The sequence below is a fragment of the Mercenaria mercenaria genome, chromosome 16 (genome assembly GCF_021730395.1).
Source record: "Mercenaria mercenaria strain notata chromosome 16, MADL_Memer_1, whole genome shotgun sequence".
Taxonomy (NCBI): Eukaryota; Metazoa; Mollusca; class Bivalvia; order Venerida; family Veneridae; genus Mercenaria; species Mercenaria mercenaria.
Window position 1 is genome coordinate 62,925,760 of NC_069376.1, and position 19,748 is coordinate 62,945,507.

A 19,748-nucleotide genomic window follows, 5' to 3' on the forward strand; every position below is an offset into this window, starting at 1 on the left:
AGACAGAGATGTAGAAACACTTTAGTGCTTGGAAGATAAACATCTTGGGCACCAATACAATTAAGTGCATCATTTCGGGAGATGTTCTACTCATCTGGGTCTCTATTTCTGGTGTTCTTTACATCGTAACTCAATGAATTAGCTTCCAACTTAAAACAGAAACATTTGATCAATCTTCACAATACTTGGTCTGTACTATCTTTGTATAGACCTCTCTCAGCTACATGTTCAAATGGTTTAGCTTGGCTCGTTTTAGGGACAGGCAGTATTTGTAAAATGTTGTAAGGTACCTTGCATATTGTGTCCCTGGAAATTCTATCAAAGGACTCCTTACAGTTGAGGACGCCAATGTTTTAGGTCTTACAGTGCTGCCTGCTATGGTAACAAATTTGCATGAACAGTCACCTCTTGTGGCCTACATACAAACCGTTGGATGTTCAATAGTAATAAGGCAGTCTGAAAGACAGCTATATCCCCTGCCACTGTTGTGGATAGTGGAAAGGTTGATGGTATTGGGCGGAAGCATTGAGGTTGTATGAAGTATATTTTATAGTCCATGTATGACAACATCAATGCATTTGAAAATCATTCAAGGAGTTTAGGAGATACAAAGTGGACACAAAATGGAAGGCTCAAACCTTTGACCTTGAGTTGTGACCCTGACTTTGAGCCAACGTGGCTGACTCATAAGCTTTGCACATCGTCTTGATGAGGTGATCATTTGACCAAAGTTTCATGAAAGTCCTTCTAGGGGTTTAGGAGATACAGAGAGGACAGAAAATGGAAGGCTCAAACCTTTGATCTGGAGTTGTGACCTTGATCTTGAGCCAACATGACTGACTCATGAGTTCTGCTCATTGTCTTGATGAGGTAATCATTTGACCAGTTTCATGAAAATCCATCAAGGGGTTTAGGAGATATAGAGAGGACAGAAAATGGAAGGCTCAAACCTTTGATCTGGAGTTGTGACCTTGATCTTGAGCCAACATGACTGACTCAAGAGTTCTGCTCATCGTCTGGATGAGGTAATCATTTGATCATTTTCATGAAAATCCATCAAGGGGTTTAGGAGGTACAGAGAGGAAAGAAAATGGAAGGCTCAAGCATTTGACCTGGAGTTGTGACCTTGACCTTGAGCCAATATGGCTGACACATGAGGTCTGCACATCGTCTTAATGAGGTGATCATTTGACCAAAGTGAAAAGCCTTCAAGCAGTTTAGGAGATACAGGGCGGACACAAAATGGAATGCTAAAACCATTGAAGGTTGTAACCTTGACCTGACATGGCTGACACATTAAGTTCTGCATATCGTCTTGATGAGGTCATCTTTTGACCAAAGTTTCATGAAAATCCTTCAAGGGGTTTAGGCCATAAAGAGTGGACACAAAGTGTTACAGATGGATGGGAGGACAGAAGGAGACCATTCCTATATACTCCCAACACTCGTGGCAGGGGATTAACAAACCGGTGCATCGGAGAGAGAGTGAATAACATACAGGCATACATGATCCCACCCGGTGACTTGTATACACTTTCATGTAGACATCTGTTGTCTCGTTGCCAAAAAGAACAAATGCTGTAGTGTATAATATTCCATTTTATTATATACCTATATAAATTCTCTAAAACTAGAAATGTGTCCATAGGACACAGATGCCCCCACTACATGACAAAGGACACAAATTTTTTCCTAGGTCAGGGGCCATAACTCTTATAATACTGAATGAATCCGGACGCGAAACCTAAGTCAGGGGCAATAACTCCTACACGACTGAATGAATCCGGACATGAAACCCAAGGTGCACAACTGCACATGCTGACCAACATTCCTGTAAACTTTGGTGACTCTAGGTCAAATTCTTTTGGAGCTACGCGCGACACAACATTAACCAAGTTTTAACTAAGTCAGGGGCCATAACTCCTACACGACTGAATGAATGCGGACACGAAACCCCAGGTGCACAACTACACATGCTGACCAACATTCCTGTAAAGTTTTGTGACTACGCCAAATACTTTTGGAGCTAGGTACGACACAACACTAAAATTACCAATTTTTACAAAGTCAGGGGCCGTAACTCCTACACGACTGAATGAATCCGAACGTGAAACCCTAGGTGCACAACTACACATGCTGACCAACATTCCAGTAAAGTTTTGTGACTCTCGTCAAATACTTTTGGAGCTAGGCGCGACACAACATTCTCGGACGGACGGATGGAAGGAAGGAGGGAAGAACGGACAAGGGCAAATCTATATGCCCCCCCCCAAAGTGGGGGCATAAAAATCTGCTTGTATTTCACAATTAAATATGAACAGGCAGAAAAAAATCCGAATTGTACCTTTTAAATTCCATTTTGTACCTTTTGTATTGTATGTTGCTGGACTACTTTCATTAATATGCATGACCTGACACAGTTCTATAAATAGCACACACAAAAGCTCACTTTTTCCACTTTAATATCTATAAACATTGAAGATCTTTTTCAGTATACACTAAACAACAAACAAAAAGGTAGAGGTATACAATAAAAAAATCATTATCATTAACAGTAGCTAGATCTGGGATTTTTTATTCCGTTCAAGTAGATTTTGCAAGGTTGGATCACACTTGGCACTTGCGTGCCTCATGAGATCCAATCTAACAACAAGAGGGCCATGATGGCCCTAAATCGCTCACCTGTTATCATTGCATTTGAGGACAAGAAGGTCCTCAGAAAAAATATCTAAATCCAAAGGACAGGAACAACAAAGGCAAGAAATTTAACCAAAAAGAAAAACAAAATTCTTACAAGGTACAGATATGTCAAAATTCACCTAAAAATTGGAGGTACCATCCATGTTGTACCACAGAAAAGTAGTCTCGGTTTTTCCCTACGGCCAATAATAAAAAAGTTACTAAAATTAAGCTATTTATAGTAACGTAAAAGGGATGTAATTAAAAAGAAAATTATTGTAAGTGAACAAAAGAAGGATCTGCCAAATAAATCTGTTGACATATATGAAATTTCTGATCAGTATCTTCATTAGTTACGGAGATACCGTATACCCATTTAAATTTGAAACTAGAATGTGTCTGTAGGACACAGGGTGTGCCCCCCCACTGGTACATTAGTCACAAATAAGGGGCAATAATTCAAATGTTTGCAGTCTTAATGGGGTATAGCCTCAACAAACATTTTATGAAAAGGGTTCATTATTCTAGGCCCTATACTTTTTGAGCTATGAGCATCACAAACAAAAAATCCACTATTCTGGCTATTTCAAGGGCCATAACTCTGTAATAAGAGTAAGATTCTCAAGAAGAATGCCAAGAGTGCAAGGCCACATCATGATAAAGACTCCTGCAAGGTTTCCTGAATTTACATCTAATACTTTTTGAGCTAGGCACATAATTAGGTGAAAAAGTGCATTTTTTTACTATTTCAGGGGCCATAACTTTAAAAATAGGGGTGGAACCAGCCAAAAAATTAGAGGTGTGCAAGTTTATATCATGATAAAGACTTATGCAAGTTTTCAACCATTTATATTAAATACTTTTTGAGCTAGGCGCGTCACAAGGTGAAAATGTGCATTTTTGACTATTTCAGGGGCCATAACTCTAAAAATAGGGGGCACAGCCAGATGAAAAATAGGAGGTACGCAAGTTCATATCTTGATATAGACTCATGCAAGGTTTCATCAATTTATATAAAATACCTTTTTAGCTAGGGGTGTCACAAGGTGAAAATGTGCATTTTTGACTATTTCAGGGGCCATAACTCAAACAAGAGGACCATGATGGTCCTGAATCGCTCACCTCTTCCCACATTACCCAGTTTTGAGTATGACGTCGTTTTTTCTATTATTTGACATAGTCACCTAGTTTTTGAGCTCGTGTGGCCCAGTTTTGAATTTGATCTAGATATCATCAAGATAAAAATTCTGACCAATTTTCATGAAGATCCATTGAAAAATATGGCCTCTAGAGAGGTCACAAGGTTTTTCTATTATTTGACCTATTGACCTAGTTTTCAAAGGTACGTGACCCTGTTTTGAACTTGACCTAGATATCATCAAACTGAATATTCTCACTAATTTTCATGAAGATCTCATGAAAAATATGGCCTCTAGAGAGTTTACAAGGTTTTTCTATTTTTATACCTACTGGCCTAGTTTTTGACCACATGTGACCCAGTTTCGAAACTGACCTAGATACCATCAAGGTGAACATTCAGACCAATTTTCATGAAGATCTATTGAAAAATATGGCCTCTAGAGAGGTCAAAAGATTTTTCTAATTTTAGACCTACTGACCTAGTTTTTGACTGCAGTTGACCCAGTTTCAAACTTGACCTATATATCATCAAGATGAACAGTCAGACCAACTTTCATACACATCCCATGAAAAATATGGCCTCTAGAGAGGTCACAAGGTTTTTTCATTATTTGACCTACTGTCCTACTTTTTGAAGGCATGTAACCCAGTTTCGAATTTGACCTAGATATCATCATGATGAACATTCTGACCAATTTTTATGAAGATCCATTCAAAAGTATGGCCTCTAAAGAGGTCACAATGTTTTTCTATTTTTAGACCTACTGACCTAGTTTTTGACCGCACGTGACCCAGTTTCGAACTTGACCTAGATATCATCAAGATGAACATTCAGACTAACTTTCATAAAGATCCCATGAAAAATATGGCCTTTAGAGAGGTCACAAGGTTTTTCTAGTATTTGACCTACTGACCTAGTTTTTGATGGCACGTGACCCAGTTTCGAACTTGACCTAGATATCATCAAGGTGAACATTCTGACCAATTTTCATGAAGATCTTGTGAAATATATGGCCTCTAGAGAGGTCACAAGGTTTTTCTATTTTTAGACCTACTGACCTAGTTTTTGACCGCACGTGACCCAGTTTCAAACTTGACCTAGATATCATCAAGGGGAACATTCTGACCAATTTTCATAAAGACCCCATGAAAAATTTGACCTCTAAAGTGGTCACAAGGTTTTTCTATTATTTGACCTACTGACCTAGTTTTTGATGGCACTTAACCCAGTTTCGAACTTGACCTAGATATCATCAAGGTGAACATTCTGACCAATTTTCATGAAGATCTTGTGAATAATATGGCCTCTAGAGAGGTCACAATGTTTTTCTATTTTTAGACCTACTGACCTAGTTTTTGACCGCACGTGACCCAGTTTCAAACTTGACCTAGATATCATCAAGGTAAACATTCTGACAAATTTTCATAAAGACCCCATGAAAAATGTGACCTCTAGAGTGGTCACAATCAAAAGTTTACGCATGGACGACAAACGACGGACGCTGCGCGATCACAAAAGCTCACCTTGTCACTTTGTGACAGGTGAGCTAAAAATAGGAGGCAGACCCAAAGAAAAATAGGAGGTGCCCAAGTTCTTATCATGATTAATACACATGCAAGGTTTCATGAATCTATATCCAATACTTCTTGAGCTAGGCGTGTCACAAGGTGAAAATGTGCATTTTTGACTATTTCAGGGGCCATAACTCAAAAATTAGGGGGCGGAGCCAATGAAAAATAGGAGGTGCGCAAGTTAATATCATGATAAAGATTCATGCAAGGTTTCATCAATTTATATGAAATACTTTTTGAGCTAGGTGTGTCATAAGGTGAAAATGTGCATTTTTTACTATTTAAGGGGCCATAACTCTGAAAATAGGGGGCGGACCCAAATGAAAAATAGGAGGTGCGCAAGTTCATATCATGATTAATAGACATGCAAGGTTTCATGAATCTATATCAAATACTTTTTGAGCTAGGCGTGTCACAAGGTGAAAATGTGCATTTTTGACTATTTCAGGGGCCATAACTCTAAAAATAGTGGGCGGAGCCAGATGAAAAATAGAAGGTGCACAAGTTCATATCATGATAAAGACTCATTGCAAGGTTTCATCAATTTATATGAAATACTTTTTGAGCTAGGCGTGTCACAAGGTGAAAATGTGCATTTTTGACTATTTAAGGGGCCATAACTCTGAAAATAGGGGGCGGACCAAAATGAAAAATAGAAGGTGCGCAAGTTCATATTATGATTAATACACATGCAAGGTTTCATGAATCTATATCGAATAGTTTTTGAGCTAGGTGCGTCACAAGGTGATAATGTGCATTTTTGACTATTTCAGGGGCCATAACTCTAAAAATAGGGGGCGGAGCCAGACGAAAAATAGGAGGTGCGCAAGTTCATATCATGATAAACACTCATGCAAGGTTTCATGAATTTATATCAAATACTTTTTGAGTTAGGCGTGTCACGAACTTCGGACGGACGGATGGATGGACGGACAGACGGACGGACAAGACCAAATCTATATGCCCCCACCACTCATGGGGGGGCACAATAAAAGGAGGTAATTTGACATAAAGTCAGTCCATAGTTATCTAATCTGATTGGCTCAGTCCAACTAATGACAATAATGAAATTTCAAATAAGTCCTATAAGTACTTATAGGTAATCAGCTATAAAATAACTCTGGAAATTACGATTGGATCTGATCTGTCATGGAATCCAAGATTTATTGTTGTTGAAGATATTTTGGAAGTCTGTATCAAATAAAACCATAAATGAAGTCTCTATATGGCTGCAAAAGCCAAAATAGTCAATTTTGGACCTTTAAGGGGCCATAACTCTGGAACCCATGATGGAATCTGGCCAGTTAAGGAACCAAGATCTTGTAGTGATACAAGGTGTGTGCAAGTTTGGTTAAAATCAAATCATAAATGAAGTTGCTTTTGTGCAGACAAGGACAAAATAGCTAATTTTGGCCCTTTCAGGGGCCATAACTCTGGAACCCATTAGGGGATCTGGCCGGTTCAACAAAGGAACTGAGATCTTATGGCAACACAAGTATTGTGCAAGTTTGATTAAATTCAAATCATAAATGAAGCTGCTATTGTGCAGACAAGGTCAAAATAGCTAATTCTGGCCCTTTCAGGGGCCATAACTCTGGAACCCATAATGGAATCTGGCCAGTTCAAGAAAGGAATCGAGATCTTATGGTGATACAAGTTATGTGCCAGTTTGGTAAAAATCAAATCATAAATAAAGCTGCTATTGTGCAGACAAGGTCAAAATAGCTGATTTTGGCCCTTTCAGGGGCCATAACTCTGGAACCCATTATGGGATCTGGCCAGTTCAAGAAAAGAACCGAGATCTTATGGTGATACAAGTTGTGTGCAAGTTTGGTTAAAATAAAATCATAAATGAAACCACTATCGTGCAGACAAGAAATTGTTGACGGATGGACAGACTAACGATGGACGAAGGTGATCACAAAAGCTCACCTTGTCACTATGTGACAGGTGAGCTAAAAATCTGTAGCAAGTTCTTTAAATTTGAAGCATTTGGCTACATTGGCAAATGGCAGAGGAGGCCCTGCTTTAACCTTCATTCTAACATTTACTATTTAAATTTCTGTAGACATTTTGTCATCAGAGTGGAAAAGTTCCATATGCAACTCTATATTTTCTTTATAGACAACAGTTTTTCCACATATGTTACATATAAAAGGATCATTTTCATGCCGTTTCATGTGTTTCTTGAGGTTCCACAAACTTTTTAGCATCTTTCCACATTTATCACAGGCAAAACGATCTTCTCCAGTGTGAGTATGCATATGTGCTTCCAGATAATCAATCCTATCATATGACTTCTTGCATATATCACATTTGTATGGAAGTTGTTTCATGTGAACTGACATGTGTGTCTTTAAGACTTTTGACAGCGCGAAAGTTTTCTTGCAAATATCACATTCATATGGGCGCTCAGTTGAATGTTTATTCATAAAATGACACGTTAGCTGCTGTTTAGTTGTAAACTTTTTCTTACATACCTGACAGCCATAATTTTTCTCTCCTGTATGTCTTAGCATATGTTCTTGAAGGTTTTTAGAACAAGAAAAATTCGTCATACAAATGCAACATCTGTATGGACTCTTTTCTAAATGTTTATTCATATGCGATTTCAAACAATGTGACTGATTGAATGCTTTCGTGCATATTTTACACTTGTAGGGACGTTCTCCTGTATGAATCATCATATGCCTCTTCAAAGCGTAAGAATTTGGCATTCCTTTTTGACATATTTTACATTTAAGACTATCTGGAAATTCTCCCGAGTGCTTTAACATATGATATTTAACAGAGGAAAGTTTGAATAACGTTTTTTCACAAACCTTACATTTAAAGACACGCTCACGAGTACCGGTATGCCTAATCTTGTGTCTCTTTAAGTCATCAGAACGAATAAAACGACACTTACATATAGTGCACAAATACTTCTTCACATTTGTGTGGATCCTCATGTGAACTGTCAATGTTCCTGGTCTCGAGAAAGATTTCTTGCATATCTTACATTCATAATTACGCTCTCCTGTATGTATTGGCATGTGCATTTTCAGAGTAGCTAACTTTGCAAATTTCTTGTTGCAAATGGCACAATGATAGGGTCGGTCTCCAGTATGAATTGGCACATGTCTCTTTAAAGTCAATTTACAGGAAAATCCCTTTCCGCAAATATCACACTTATATGGAAAATCTCCAGTATGAATAAACATGTGTTGCCGCAAGTTTCGGGCTGAAATAAATGCTTTACTACAAACAGCACAAACGTATTTACGTTCTTTTGGGACTTCTGTTTGCGTATCCATATGTCTCTTCTAAGTATCAGAACTTGAGAATGATTCTATAAATGCAATACATTTATAAGGAAGCTCCTTAGTATGTGCAAAGAAATGTCCTTTTCACATTTTTATCTTGATCCACTTACGCATGTTTAGACCCATTCTTGTTAAAAAATGTTACATTCAAATGGTTTCACTTGTTTGTTGGTCTGTATATGTGGCTTTAGATAACAAGACCTTTACATGTTTTCTTGAATGGTACATTCATATATAAACTCTGCAGAATTACCATTTATACATGTGAAATTTTAATTAATTTTCCTCAGAAAATGTTTGGACATACACTGAACAATGCTCTCCTTATTGTCTTCATGTCTAGACAACAGCATTTTGGAAGAATTTGTTAAATACTACTTGTCGCTAAATACTAGATATTAGATGATGTAAACAACTACATTTTGCTAGTTTTCTAAGATAGGCCTATTCTGATGCAAAAATTGTTTGACTATCTTTCACTATCTATAAGCAAATGTAACACAACTAAGAACGCAGTTTTCTTGATCCATTCCTAATATATCTGCTTCACTTTCTTAAAAAAAAAGATGCAATTACTGGACAATACATATGTTCTTCTACCATGTAGTATTGCTCTATTTCATCCTTTAAATGCCTCCTTTTTAACTTCAGTATGGTATGTATCTTGTCCACAGTGCTTAACTTTCTCAAGCTATAAGCTGTGAATGTACTGTACATTCAATACCTTTCTCATTCATTTGGTTAACATGCAAATGGTTGTAACTAATCAATGCTCTCTGTGTGTAAGTCTTCTACCTATTAGTACCGTTTCCAATGCCGTAATTACAAAATTCTACATTTCCACGTAGCACTATATCAAAAACTTCATGTACAATGGAATTACATATGCCACACACCATATCACTGGTGTTCACAAAAAACAATAACATTCTTTTCCTGCTTACATGAACTCAATTAATTAAAATCCATTTCCTCCCATCTCTTTATCTTTCCTTTTCATCTTGGTGAGAACTGATAAATGACAACTTGGTATGATTCCTAAAATAAACAAGAGAACATTTAACTATTTAATAGCCATATGATTTCTATCTAGAGCTGTCGAAAGACAGCACTCTCTCATATATTAATTAAGGTTTGTCACTTAAACACTTCAGGGAATACAAAAATTTGTGTGAGATTCCATATAAAATTTATAACTAGATGCCCACTGGCAACATGTCGAGCCAACCCTTTGACCCCTAACTGTGACCTTGACCTTTGAGATAGAGTCTGTCTCATTGAGTTAAACATTCCTATCAAATATAAACAAGATTCCTCAATGCATGTCAAAGTTATGGGCCGGACAAGATCTGACTTGACCTTTGACCTCCAACTATGACCTTGACCTTTGAGATAGGAACCTGGGGTTTGCGCAAGACACTCTGTCTTACTTTGGTTAACATGCATGCCAAATATAAAAAAGATTCCTCAATTGATGCATGTCAAAGTTATGGGCCAGACAAGATCTGACATGTCCTTTGACCTCCAACTGTGAACTTGACCTTTGAGAAAGGAACCTGGGGTTTGCGCATGACACTCCGTCTCACTGAGGTTAACATTCACCCTGAATATAAACAAGATCTCTAATAACTCAAACATTGATATTCATGTAGAAACTTCAGATGGGTTAAATATAACTCATAATTCTAAACAAGAGTGCCAGAATGTCACAATATATGCCCGTCATAGCAAATTTCTTCACACTAGCACCTGTATTTGCAAATGGAATTTTAATTCTGTAGTTGTGTAGTAATCATTGTAATTCTTTTGTTTTTCTAAATCCACAAAAAAGCTCCTTACGAGATACCTTAAAATATACCTAAAATTTGGAAGTAACATCTATGTTGTACCGCAGAAAAGTGGTCTTGGTTTTTCCCTCTGGTCAATTATAAAAAATGTTACAATATAAGTTATTTATAGTGACAACTAATCGAGTGAATCTCAAAAAAATAAAAATAAAATAAAAAAAAAGTCCACACAAAAATCCTTACCAGGTAGAGACAAGTCAAAATACACCTCAAAATTGGATGCAACATGCATGTTGTACTACAGAAAAGTGGTCTCTATTTGTCCCTATGACGAGTAATGAAAAAGTTACAATATAAGCTATTTATAGTAACAACAAAGGCAAGTAATTCTAAAGAAGGGACCTGTGCATGACACTTCGTCTCGTGATGGTGTACAATTGTGCCAAGTTACATCAAATTCCTTCCATGCATGAAGATATGCTCCAGACAAAGTCATTCTTGTATCCGACTTCTGGCCTCTAAGTGTGACCTTGACCTTAGACCTACGGACCTGGTTTTTGCACATGACACTCCATTCCATTGGTGAACAATTGTGCCAAGTTACATCAAAATCCCTTCATGCATGAAGAAGATATGGTCTGGACAAAGTCATTCTTGAATTTGACCTTTGACCTCTAAGTGCGACCTTGACCGTAGACCTAGGGACCTGGTTCTTATGCAAGACATTCCGTCTCATGATGGTGATCAATTGTGCCAAGTTTCATCAAAATCCCTCCATGCATGATGAAGATATGCTTCCAACAGTCTGTGGACGCCGCCCGCCCACCCAACCGCAAGGGGTGTTTCCATGTTTTCAAACGGGCATATAAAAAGAGACTTAAATCTTTGGAAATATGTGTAAACAGGTGCAAGGAGAAATCTAGCCTTACACCAGTTTCAATACACAGCGGACTGCCGATGACACTAAATTTCAGAAACAAAACACAAAATATACATTCAAAAAATGTCAGCGAGGCAATTTTATGCTTTAATGTCAACATAAATTAATTATCAGAGATGTTATCATTACAAATACATTGTACATGTACCAGAACACATTCCCAGAAGATTTCATTGGGGATTTCCTAACAGAAATATGCAGAATAAGTCTGGACATGACGGGACAGTGACAGTCAAAAGTTATCATGCAGTCCCAAAACGTCCTATTATTTGGACTATTCATAGCTCAATCCCTTCAATTTTGGAATCATACAGGTTGCATTTTCTAGTATTTGTTTGTTTATTCGGTATTTCACCAATCTCGCATAAACAATTGCGTATTTTTTTCTTGTGGCTTAAATCAAGTTGTGAATGGTCTTGTGATTTTTCCAGTAAATAGCAACCTGTTCTGCGGTACCCAACGTACAACCAGTCAGTTGTCCAGCGTTAAAGTCTCATACCCGTTCTAGTAATAAAGAAAATGCGATACGTGTTTTTTTATAAATTGGGTATTAGGAATTTTAATTGCGTTTCAGTAAGCGCACTATATGAATTCAATTGGGTTTTCTGCAATTTAGTATTTTCATTGCGTAATTACGCAGCTTATCTGGAGCTCTGTTACGTCTTATTTGTTATTTCATTTGCAACAAAATTTAAGATGTAAACATTCCTAAATCTCTAGAAAAAGGAGGTCCGTACCGCTAACAAGCTAGTCTAGAGGTACGGATCCGTACTCCTAGACACTTCCTAATTTTATTCACCTTGTTAACTCGGTCGAATGATCACCATTACAGACTCCATGCAGGTTCTATGGGTTCGCAAACGTTTAAATATCTGTATCTGTTCGAATACGTAGAAGGACCACTTCTGGTATATGCATCTACGGGGAGGAGGCTAGAAGTGATCTGGGAGGGCTTTCTTGAAACCCTCGACAGTAGATGCGCGCACTACACTACGATTTCTTTTAATTTTATTCAATTAATAATAATATAACAAGAAATTTCATTTTATTTCTTGTTATATTATTATTAATGAAATGGTAACTGTGCTTTCATTTCATTACAAATGGCGTTTTACTTAGGAAGGGAAGTAACTTTGATAGTTAAATAAACTAGTTTACAATGACCTGTTTCAGTGACCTTCTGAAAATCTGCTGCCATTTCCAAGTGCAATAATTTTCTTTCTTATGCAAATGTCATCTTGTTTTCTGTCTGATTTTTATGCAGATAGAACAGTCCAACAATTACTTTTAGGAAATATACAGCTTTGAAATCCACGATTGGCTTCACAGGTGCTAGACACATAACCAAATATTTTACTTAATAGGCTTATATATGTATAAGTCTCTTATATACATATACTTAGTTGTCTAGCACCTGTGATTGGCTTATATATCTTTTAAAGGCAAAGAAAATCTCCTATATAAGTGACCCCCCCCCCCCCCCAAATACCAGACTTTTTAATCCCCAATATACAAGATCCTGTCTGGTCCAGTCTGATAAGGGTCCATAAACCCCTGTAGACTTGAAATGTAGCCTAATTATTGTCAGAGAATCATAAATTTTATTGCCTACAGGTAAATTGGTTATTTCCTGTGTTTTGCATTTTATTAATTGAAATGCTTTTGTTTTTTTAGTCTTTTTTCAGCATGTACACAAAATTATTTTAATTTATAAGATACTAATTTTGATTGCTCAGTCATGTTGAGTAATGTCCTGGCCAATTAAATTATAACTCTTATAGCAAAGCATTTCTCACTATAAAATAATTATTCAAAACTTAATAAGAGAAATTATAAGTTTGTTTATTCAATGATTATGATCTTTTTATCAAAAGTAACAAAATAAAAAAAAAATAAAAAAAAGATAATTGCTGGATTTTATTAGAAATTAGAGAAGCGTTCAGTTGCATTTTTAATAGATAAAGAAGGTATATAGACAGAAGGATGTTATATATTAAAAATGCTTAATTCCTCTTGGGTTGTCTAAATAATGTTAACTTTCTTTTATGTATAATAAAATCCAGCAATAAAGATATATCATAGTTCAAAATACACAATAATTTATTACTTCTAAAAGCTATGTGCCTGAATGCATTTTTTATATGTTTGATAATAAAAAACAGCAATAATGAGATGTAATTGTTAAAAAACTTACTTTATTAAAAATATGATAAAAACACTGTTGTATCTTATCACTTTGTTGATTTAGCCCTAATTCAATCAAGCTTTCTAAACTCGTTATAAAGGTGAGAACTGATTTGCTATAAAGGTGAGAAATATCACCTGCAATTTATTTACTGCACAGTAGCTATACAGTAGCTTATTATGATAAACAGAAGCAAGTCTACCAATGGTCCTGACTTGTGTATTGGCCCTTATCGCCAATACGCAGACCTTATCATTTCCATAGGCCACATACCAGGCATACCAGAATCAGTGTCTTTAATCAGAAATTATAGCCAATCTGAAAAATGACAAAGTTCTAACTTTCGCTTCTGATACTGTTGACATGAGGTGGCCAGCATTTCCATATTTTATCAAATGAGATAACAGCATCTTGTTGAATAAAACAACACAGTATGTTTGAATATTACCAACAGATGTGCATATAATACCAAGTCTTTGAACCCCACCCCCTTATAATTTATAGAATTTTTATGCCGCATAACCAGTATGACTGTTTTGCTCTGTACTTTATTATGAACAAGGCCTAACATTGTGTTTACTTGGTTTGTTGTTCAGTTTGTGTAAGTTAACATTGACGAAAGGCCAATTACTGGCTACCTTGACTAGTTTAGAAATAAGGTAGGGGTCACTGAATCAGGTCCCACAGAAAATCTCTAAGGCAGATCAGGGTTAGTTGTGATAAACAGTACCAAATATTTTTGCTGAAAGATTTTCCACTCTATTGTACATCCTCTGAATTGGGGAAAGGCTACACTATAGTAATCCATAAATGACATTAGTTTTTCTCCAAGAATTTATCTAATTCTGCCAGTGGTATTCTTAGGGTCAGTGAAACTGGTACATCGAGGATGCATACCCCAGTAACGCACCCAGTATCACTCTTTCAGAGAAGACATTTAGCCTTGGGTTAGACTGAATATATATGGGAAGAGCATTCCAAAATGATTCAAGAACTCCAGTGGAAATCTCTAGAACACCGTAGAATTCAAAACTGTCTTTATCTTTTTCTATAAAATTCAGTATAAACTTGTCTTTGTTGACCACAATCACCTACCTAAATTTTCACATACCCAAGTAACGCACCCAGTATCACTCAAATTCTTTCTTCCCCAGACCCATCAGATATTGGAATGCTCTTCCCATATATATTCAGTCTAACCCAAGGCTAAATATCTGGTCTGGGCATGAAGCTTTGTTTGGGCTGAGACCACTAAGGAGTTTGTCTATACCCTCAACTGTTATGCTTACTGGAGATATGGAAGCAGTTGTAGAATTCACAATTTGGTCGTCTTTGACGGAACGAATGCCAAGCACAGCTCGTCAAGTGTGTCATTAAAAGCATTCCAGGCAATGTCAGTGTCTGTATAGTTACTAAAGACCCAAAACATGAACAAATACTACATAGTTTATATAACATAAAATCAGCAAGTTGCTGTGTATTAACAGGACGATGAATTAGTTTAGAAATAGGACACGCTGTATACATATATAGCTGAACACAGTATGACTGTGCACTACAGAAGATTTTTTTTATTATTATGAATGTACCTGTAAATGCAAAATTAATTTATATATTAAGTAGATTTACATATATTTGATGAGGATTTAAATATCTATATATAAAATATTTTCGGGGGAGCGAATGCGAGCCGTGGGTAAGTTCGGGAGGATTTTCCTTCTCCTGCAGGTGTGGGTTTGGGGGACTCCCTAAGAAAATTTTTGATATGTGGAATGTATTTCGTGCAATTTCTCGTACATCTGAGACCTTGTCGGATTAGGACTTGAAGTGTCAAAGAAACCAACAGAATCATGAAAATTAAAATTTCAAATATTTCTCAGATGAATTTGACCATCTGTGAAGTTACTTCTCCTTAATTAATCAATTTTGTTTGCGTCAAGAAATTCTCACAAATGTTAGCGAACGTTTTTGGTTGTAGTAAACAATCACACTTGAATAGCTATTAATCAGGTTGTCAGATTCTAAACATCACAATAGCTGTACACCTGTGCGTAACATGTCTGATTTTGAACAGCGTTGTTGGATCAAAATTTCGGTTGTGATGTTGATTTTTTTTCATGTGAGGAAGCTGTCTAGCTGGGTTTTGGAAGCTTATAAATATCACAGAAAAAAACTGTGTCGGAAGATAGAAGTTTGAAATTCAAACCTTAAATTTCGAGCAGACTTGGGAGATCGAAATTAAAATTAAAAGAAAAAGAAAACGAAATCGACCTAGAATTGAAAACAGAGCCAGCTGGAAGATCGAAATTTAAATATTCAAGCCAGTATAAATTTCAAGTATTTCAGCATTTTGAAAATTTGGAATGCGATCTTCAATCCAACTCTTCAATACGTGTTCAATATTCAATTTTGATGTTCCACCAAAGGACTAAATGACTAGGTATTTTTATGTAGTTGCTATAATATTGCTTATACTTTACAGACAGTCCATGGAAATTAAAGATGAAGAAGTTGGTCATATGTTAATTAATGGGAATTGGTACATCAGAGGTAATTCTTGGAGGAGGATCATAAGAGAGCTGACGAGCAAATTCAGATATGTCAGTGTCTAGAGAGGTCATTGATATCGTAACTCGGAGTTTCCTGACTGAAACGGATCAAAATGCTAGTAACAGTGTAGATCTGAAAAGAGGAACAGTTGACTTACTTCATGTATGAAAAAGAAGCTTCTGCTGAAGGTGTATTTTATGCAATGCCATACCAAACACATGACATTTCAAATCAAGAGGCAAACACTGAAACCCAAAATTGATCAGCTGTTGTATTAGACCAAGAGATGATGTGTCAAAATATACCTGCCGGTATTCACAAATATGCGAAACAGAGCACAAAGCATCACTCCGGCAGAGCTTCAAATGCGACCAAAAAAAAAAAAAAAAAAAAGAGATCAGTTTCTTTGTGTAAGATGGACCTACTCTTTTCAGAAAGGCATTTGAACTTTACAGCATTACAGATTCTGATGTGTTTTGTCTCGTTCAAGGGAAAAAGATGGCTGCAGATGATTTTATGGTTCCGAAGAGTTACGGGATAAGTTCTGTACAATATATCTTCATTCTATGGAGAAAGATCTGGTGTATCATGTGACACAAAAGCCGGACAGACCCATCAGCCCTTAGATAGAAGGAGGAGGTCAAGTAATGCAGTGAAAGCTAATGCTTCAGGTAAGAAGTCTTCCAGAAAATGAACACACAGGAAGACAACATACCTACAAAGAGCAAAGCGCGGCACATTCCTCAAACTCTGTTACGAAAGAGAAGGGGCGAACCGGGAAAGTCAAAAAGGGATCCTCCTGAGTGAAATGAATTAAAACATGAACATGCATTTATTTTTATTCTTCATTTTTATGTTCTGTTGTTGTGTTCAGTTCCGATTGCAATAAATACTGCATAATATATTACTGAATAACTGGAAGGAAAACACTTTCCATGATTTATTGAATACAGTTACCTTGAAGTATAGGCTTTTCTTTCTTAATCGCTACACTTACTTTCTGAAACAGATGGCCAGGGGAAAGAGACACTTACTAGTAATTGTTATAATTTATGCACTATTTATTTCCTATAGTTACTTTTAGAGCAATACTTGTGAGACATGTGTACAAATACTCAGATATACAGCAAAAATAGTTAAAATATAGATATTATTCTTTTTTTTTTGCTATGCAATGGCACTGTTTATGCAAAGACACGGTTTTTACAATACCGCTTCTGTATAGATATTGTTTCGAAATGGCACAAGAAAACTGTTTTTTTTTTCTAGTACTATTCACTATTTGTTCATTTTTGATAATCTAATTCACTATATTGTGGTGCTTTTTAAGTATTGTTTACTGTGTCAAAAGGAATTAGCCATTTGTTTGTTAATATAAATTATGCATACTTGGTCATTTTAATTGAAAACGTGTAACAGTGTGCAAGTGTTTATGTGCAAAAGCTTTTAATTATTTAACTTACATTACATATCTGTGTTGTTGTCCTGTTGTTCTGTACCTGATGAATTGTCTTGTATTTCATCATAAATTAATTTCACTACACAAATTAATCAAATTGCTTTTCTCTGCCCTTTTGCTCCATCAAGCATTCCCATACAATACTGTTGCATATCTTCATCCTTTAGCCTATACAAACAACTCTCAATTAATTTGCATATTGCTTCCTTTGATTTATGATTTATGCACTCTTAAGTTTGCCTTTCAGTCTGTGTTACATAGACAGGTGTCAATTTACATACCTCTGGCACATTACCTGATGATATCACCTTGTAAAACCAAACCTGGCAAGTAACTGTTTCAAAGCTGGGTAAAGTTTATAAAACCAGAATCTACTTTATCTCCAGTAACTGACTCGTGCTCTCCAGTCTCTTTTTGTTGTATCAGATAACATTTCTTCCTTGAAAAACTGTCTCCATACGAAAAGTTCATTGTCAGACTGATTAGTTTATGTATCCGGACTGTTTTGATAATGCTTGTTAGGTTGCATACTTACGGACTACAAAAGCCATTGCCTAAGTGTGACGATGTTTTCTAGGTTTCTGAAAACTCACAGTAAAGTTTCAAGATGTGGAACCCAAATAATCCATGCTTTACTTTTCTTATTGAAAGATTCCAATTTAAAATCTAGGTTTTCTCCCTTCTTACTACTTCCTGACTTATCAAATGAGCTGTCATTTTTCATTCATTTATTTCACTGCAGACGTGTACATGAAGTCGTCACATGTTTCTATAAGCGATATGAACTGGTACTTGGGATGTTGTCGACCGTAAAATATTATCAAACATCTCCTCGCCACTACTAAAATTAAGATTGAAATAGTTAGAAACCAAGTCTGTAATTAAGTAACGCTTAGCTCTATGTTAACACTAGCTCGTGCATGTATAAATAATTTGGACTTTTACATATTTTACACTCATTAATGTATGCCTCTGCAGAAGGGACGATATTGCTCTCGATGGCCTCCCAGACATATGGAATCAAAAGTTCTTGTAATGATCCAAAATGAAATATTTTCAGCATTATTGGGTTTTGTTTGAAATTTGTAGTCTTTTTTAATTCGTCTAACTTTTTTCTTTTATTTTCATGACCAAGATTTTTGTTTGCTCCAGCAGAACTTTCTGTTTGTTTGTATTATTAATCTTACACGAATCACATTTAATGTTTGATCTATCGAAACAAGTTCCACACAAATCACACGTTATTTTGTGTTGCAAAGTTTTGTCAATCTGAATCGACAGATCGATGCAATTACTAAATCCAGTGACATGACTATGTACCTACGACTACTCTTGGTAAACTTTAAAACAAAAATATCCAAATTTTTATATCACTCCCTATAATGAATGTCATATACACTGTTATACATGTCCCCGCTTTTGTTTCCGACTTCTTGTAATTTTTCTAAAATTCCATCATATTGGAACGGTTCCTAGGATGCAAGCTTGTATCAAAATGTTCGAAATGAAAGACAAGGGTGTTACTAAGTAAGAGTATATAGTTGCTAAGACTGTAAATATGTTCAATTGCAATGCATTCGTTAAGTAAAGAAAGCTTAGTGCTAATTTCTGAAGTAAAGTCCTCTAAACTGGCAATAACAACTTCATTCTACTTCCGTTTGCATACTTCAAGTTGAGCTGCTTTTACAAATCCACATCCATGTACACCGAAGATAGTATTTTACAATCATAGGTCCTGATTTTCCTAGGGTGAAGGCAAGATGCGGAGAGATCTAGGCAGAAAATAGTTTAATAAAGACATAATAAACAGGAGCAAACTACCTTTAATGTTTAACCCTTCTCTGAAACGATCCCATTAAAATTCTATTTTTACCAGAGCACGTGCTTTATTCTATATTTCTGTGATTGCAAAGTCCTTTTATCGCTTATTAGACCACCTGTTTCCATCCAAAATGAACATATACCACATACCATAAACTACCATGTATATATGTCATATCTGCGGTAATAAGAAGACCAAAAGCTTAAGTTTAAAACAATGTAAATTTTAATTATGAACATCTCCTCCTAAAGTCTGATTTAAATAATGTTTAAACAATTTTTTGTAAAATTTGTTAGTCTGCAAATATAT

The 19,748-nt window shown here is 36.1% G+C and overlaps 1 protein-coding gene and 1 long non-coding RNA gene across 4 annotated transcripts in view; one reads left to right on the forward strand and one right to left on the reverse strand.

Annotated features, from left to right (window-relative positions):
- Positions 1-17,610, forward strand: part of LOC128549757 (uncharacterized) — a 132,455-nt gene extending 114,845 nt beyond the window's left edge. Inside the window, exon 3 of the long non-coding RNA XR_008367916.1 lies at positions 16,091-17,610. This is a non-coding gene — a long non-coding RNA (uncharacterized LOC128549757). The remainder of the gene's footprint in view (positions 1-16,090) is intronic.
- Positions 2,446-18,847, reverse strand: LOC128549756 (zinc finger protein 234-like). 3 transcript variants are annotated; one of them, XM_053527252.1, is made up of 2 exons: positions 17,622-18,847; positions 2,446-9,734 (listed from the first exon to the last, which is right to left on the reverse strand). In XM_053527252.1, the coding sequence occupies exon 2, from the start codon at positions 8,685-8,687 to the stop codon at positions 7,446-7,448; it is 1,242 nt and encodes a 413-aa protein (XP_053383227.1). In that variant the 5' UTR covers positions 8,688-9,734; positions 17,622-18,847; the 3' UTR covers positions 2,446-7,445. The 3 variants fall into 3 exon arrangements, with proteins under 3 accessions (XP_053383227.1, XP_053383225.1, XP_053383226.1); XM_053527250.1 differs by lacking the exon at positions 17,622-18,847 and adding an exon at positions 12,223-12,532; XM_053527251.1 differs by lacking the exon at positions 17,622-18,847 and adding an exon at positions 12,161-12,532.
- Between the last annotated feature and the right edge of the window lie 901 nt (positions 18,848-19,748).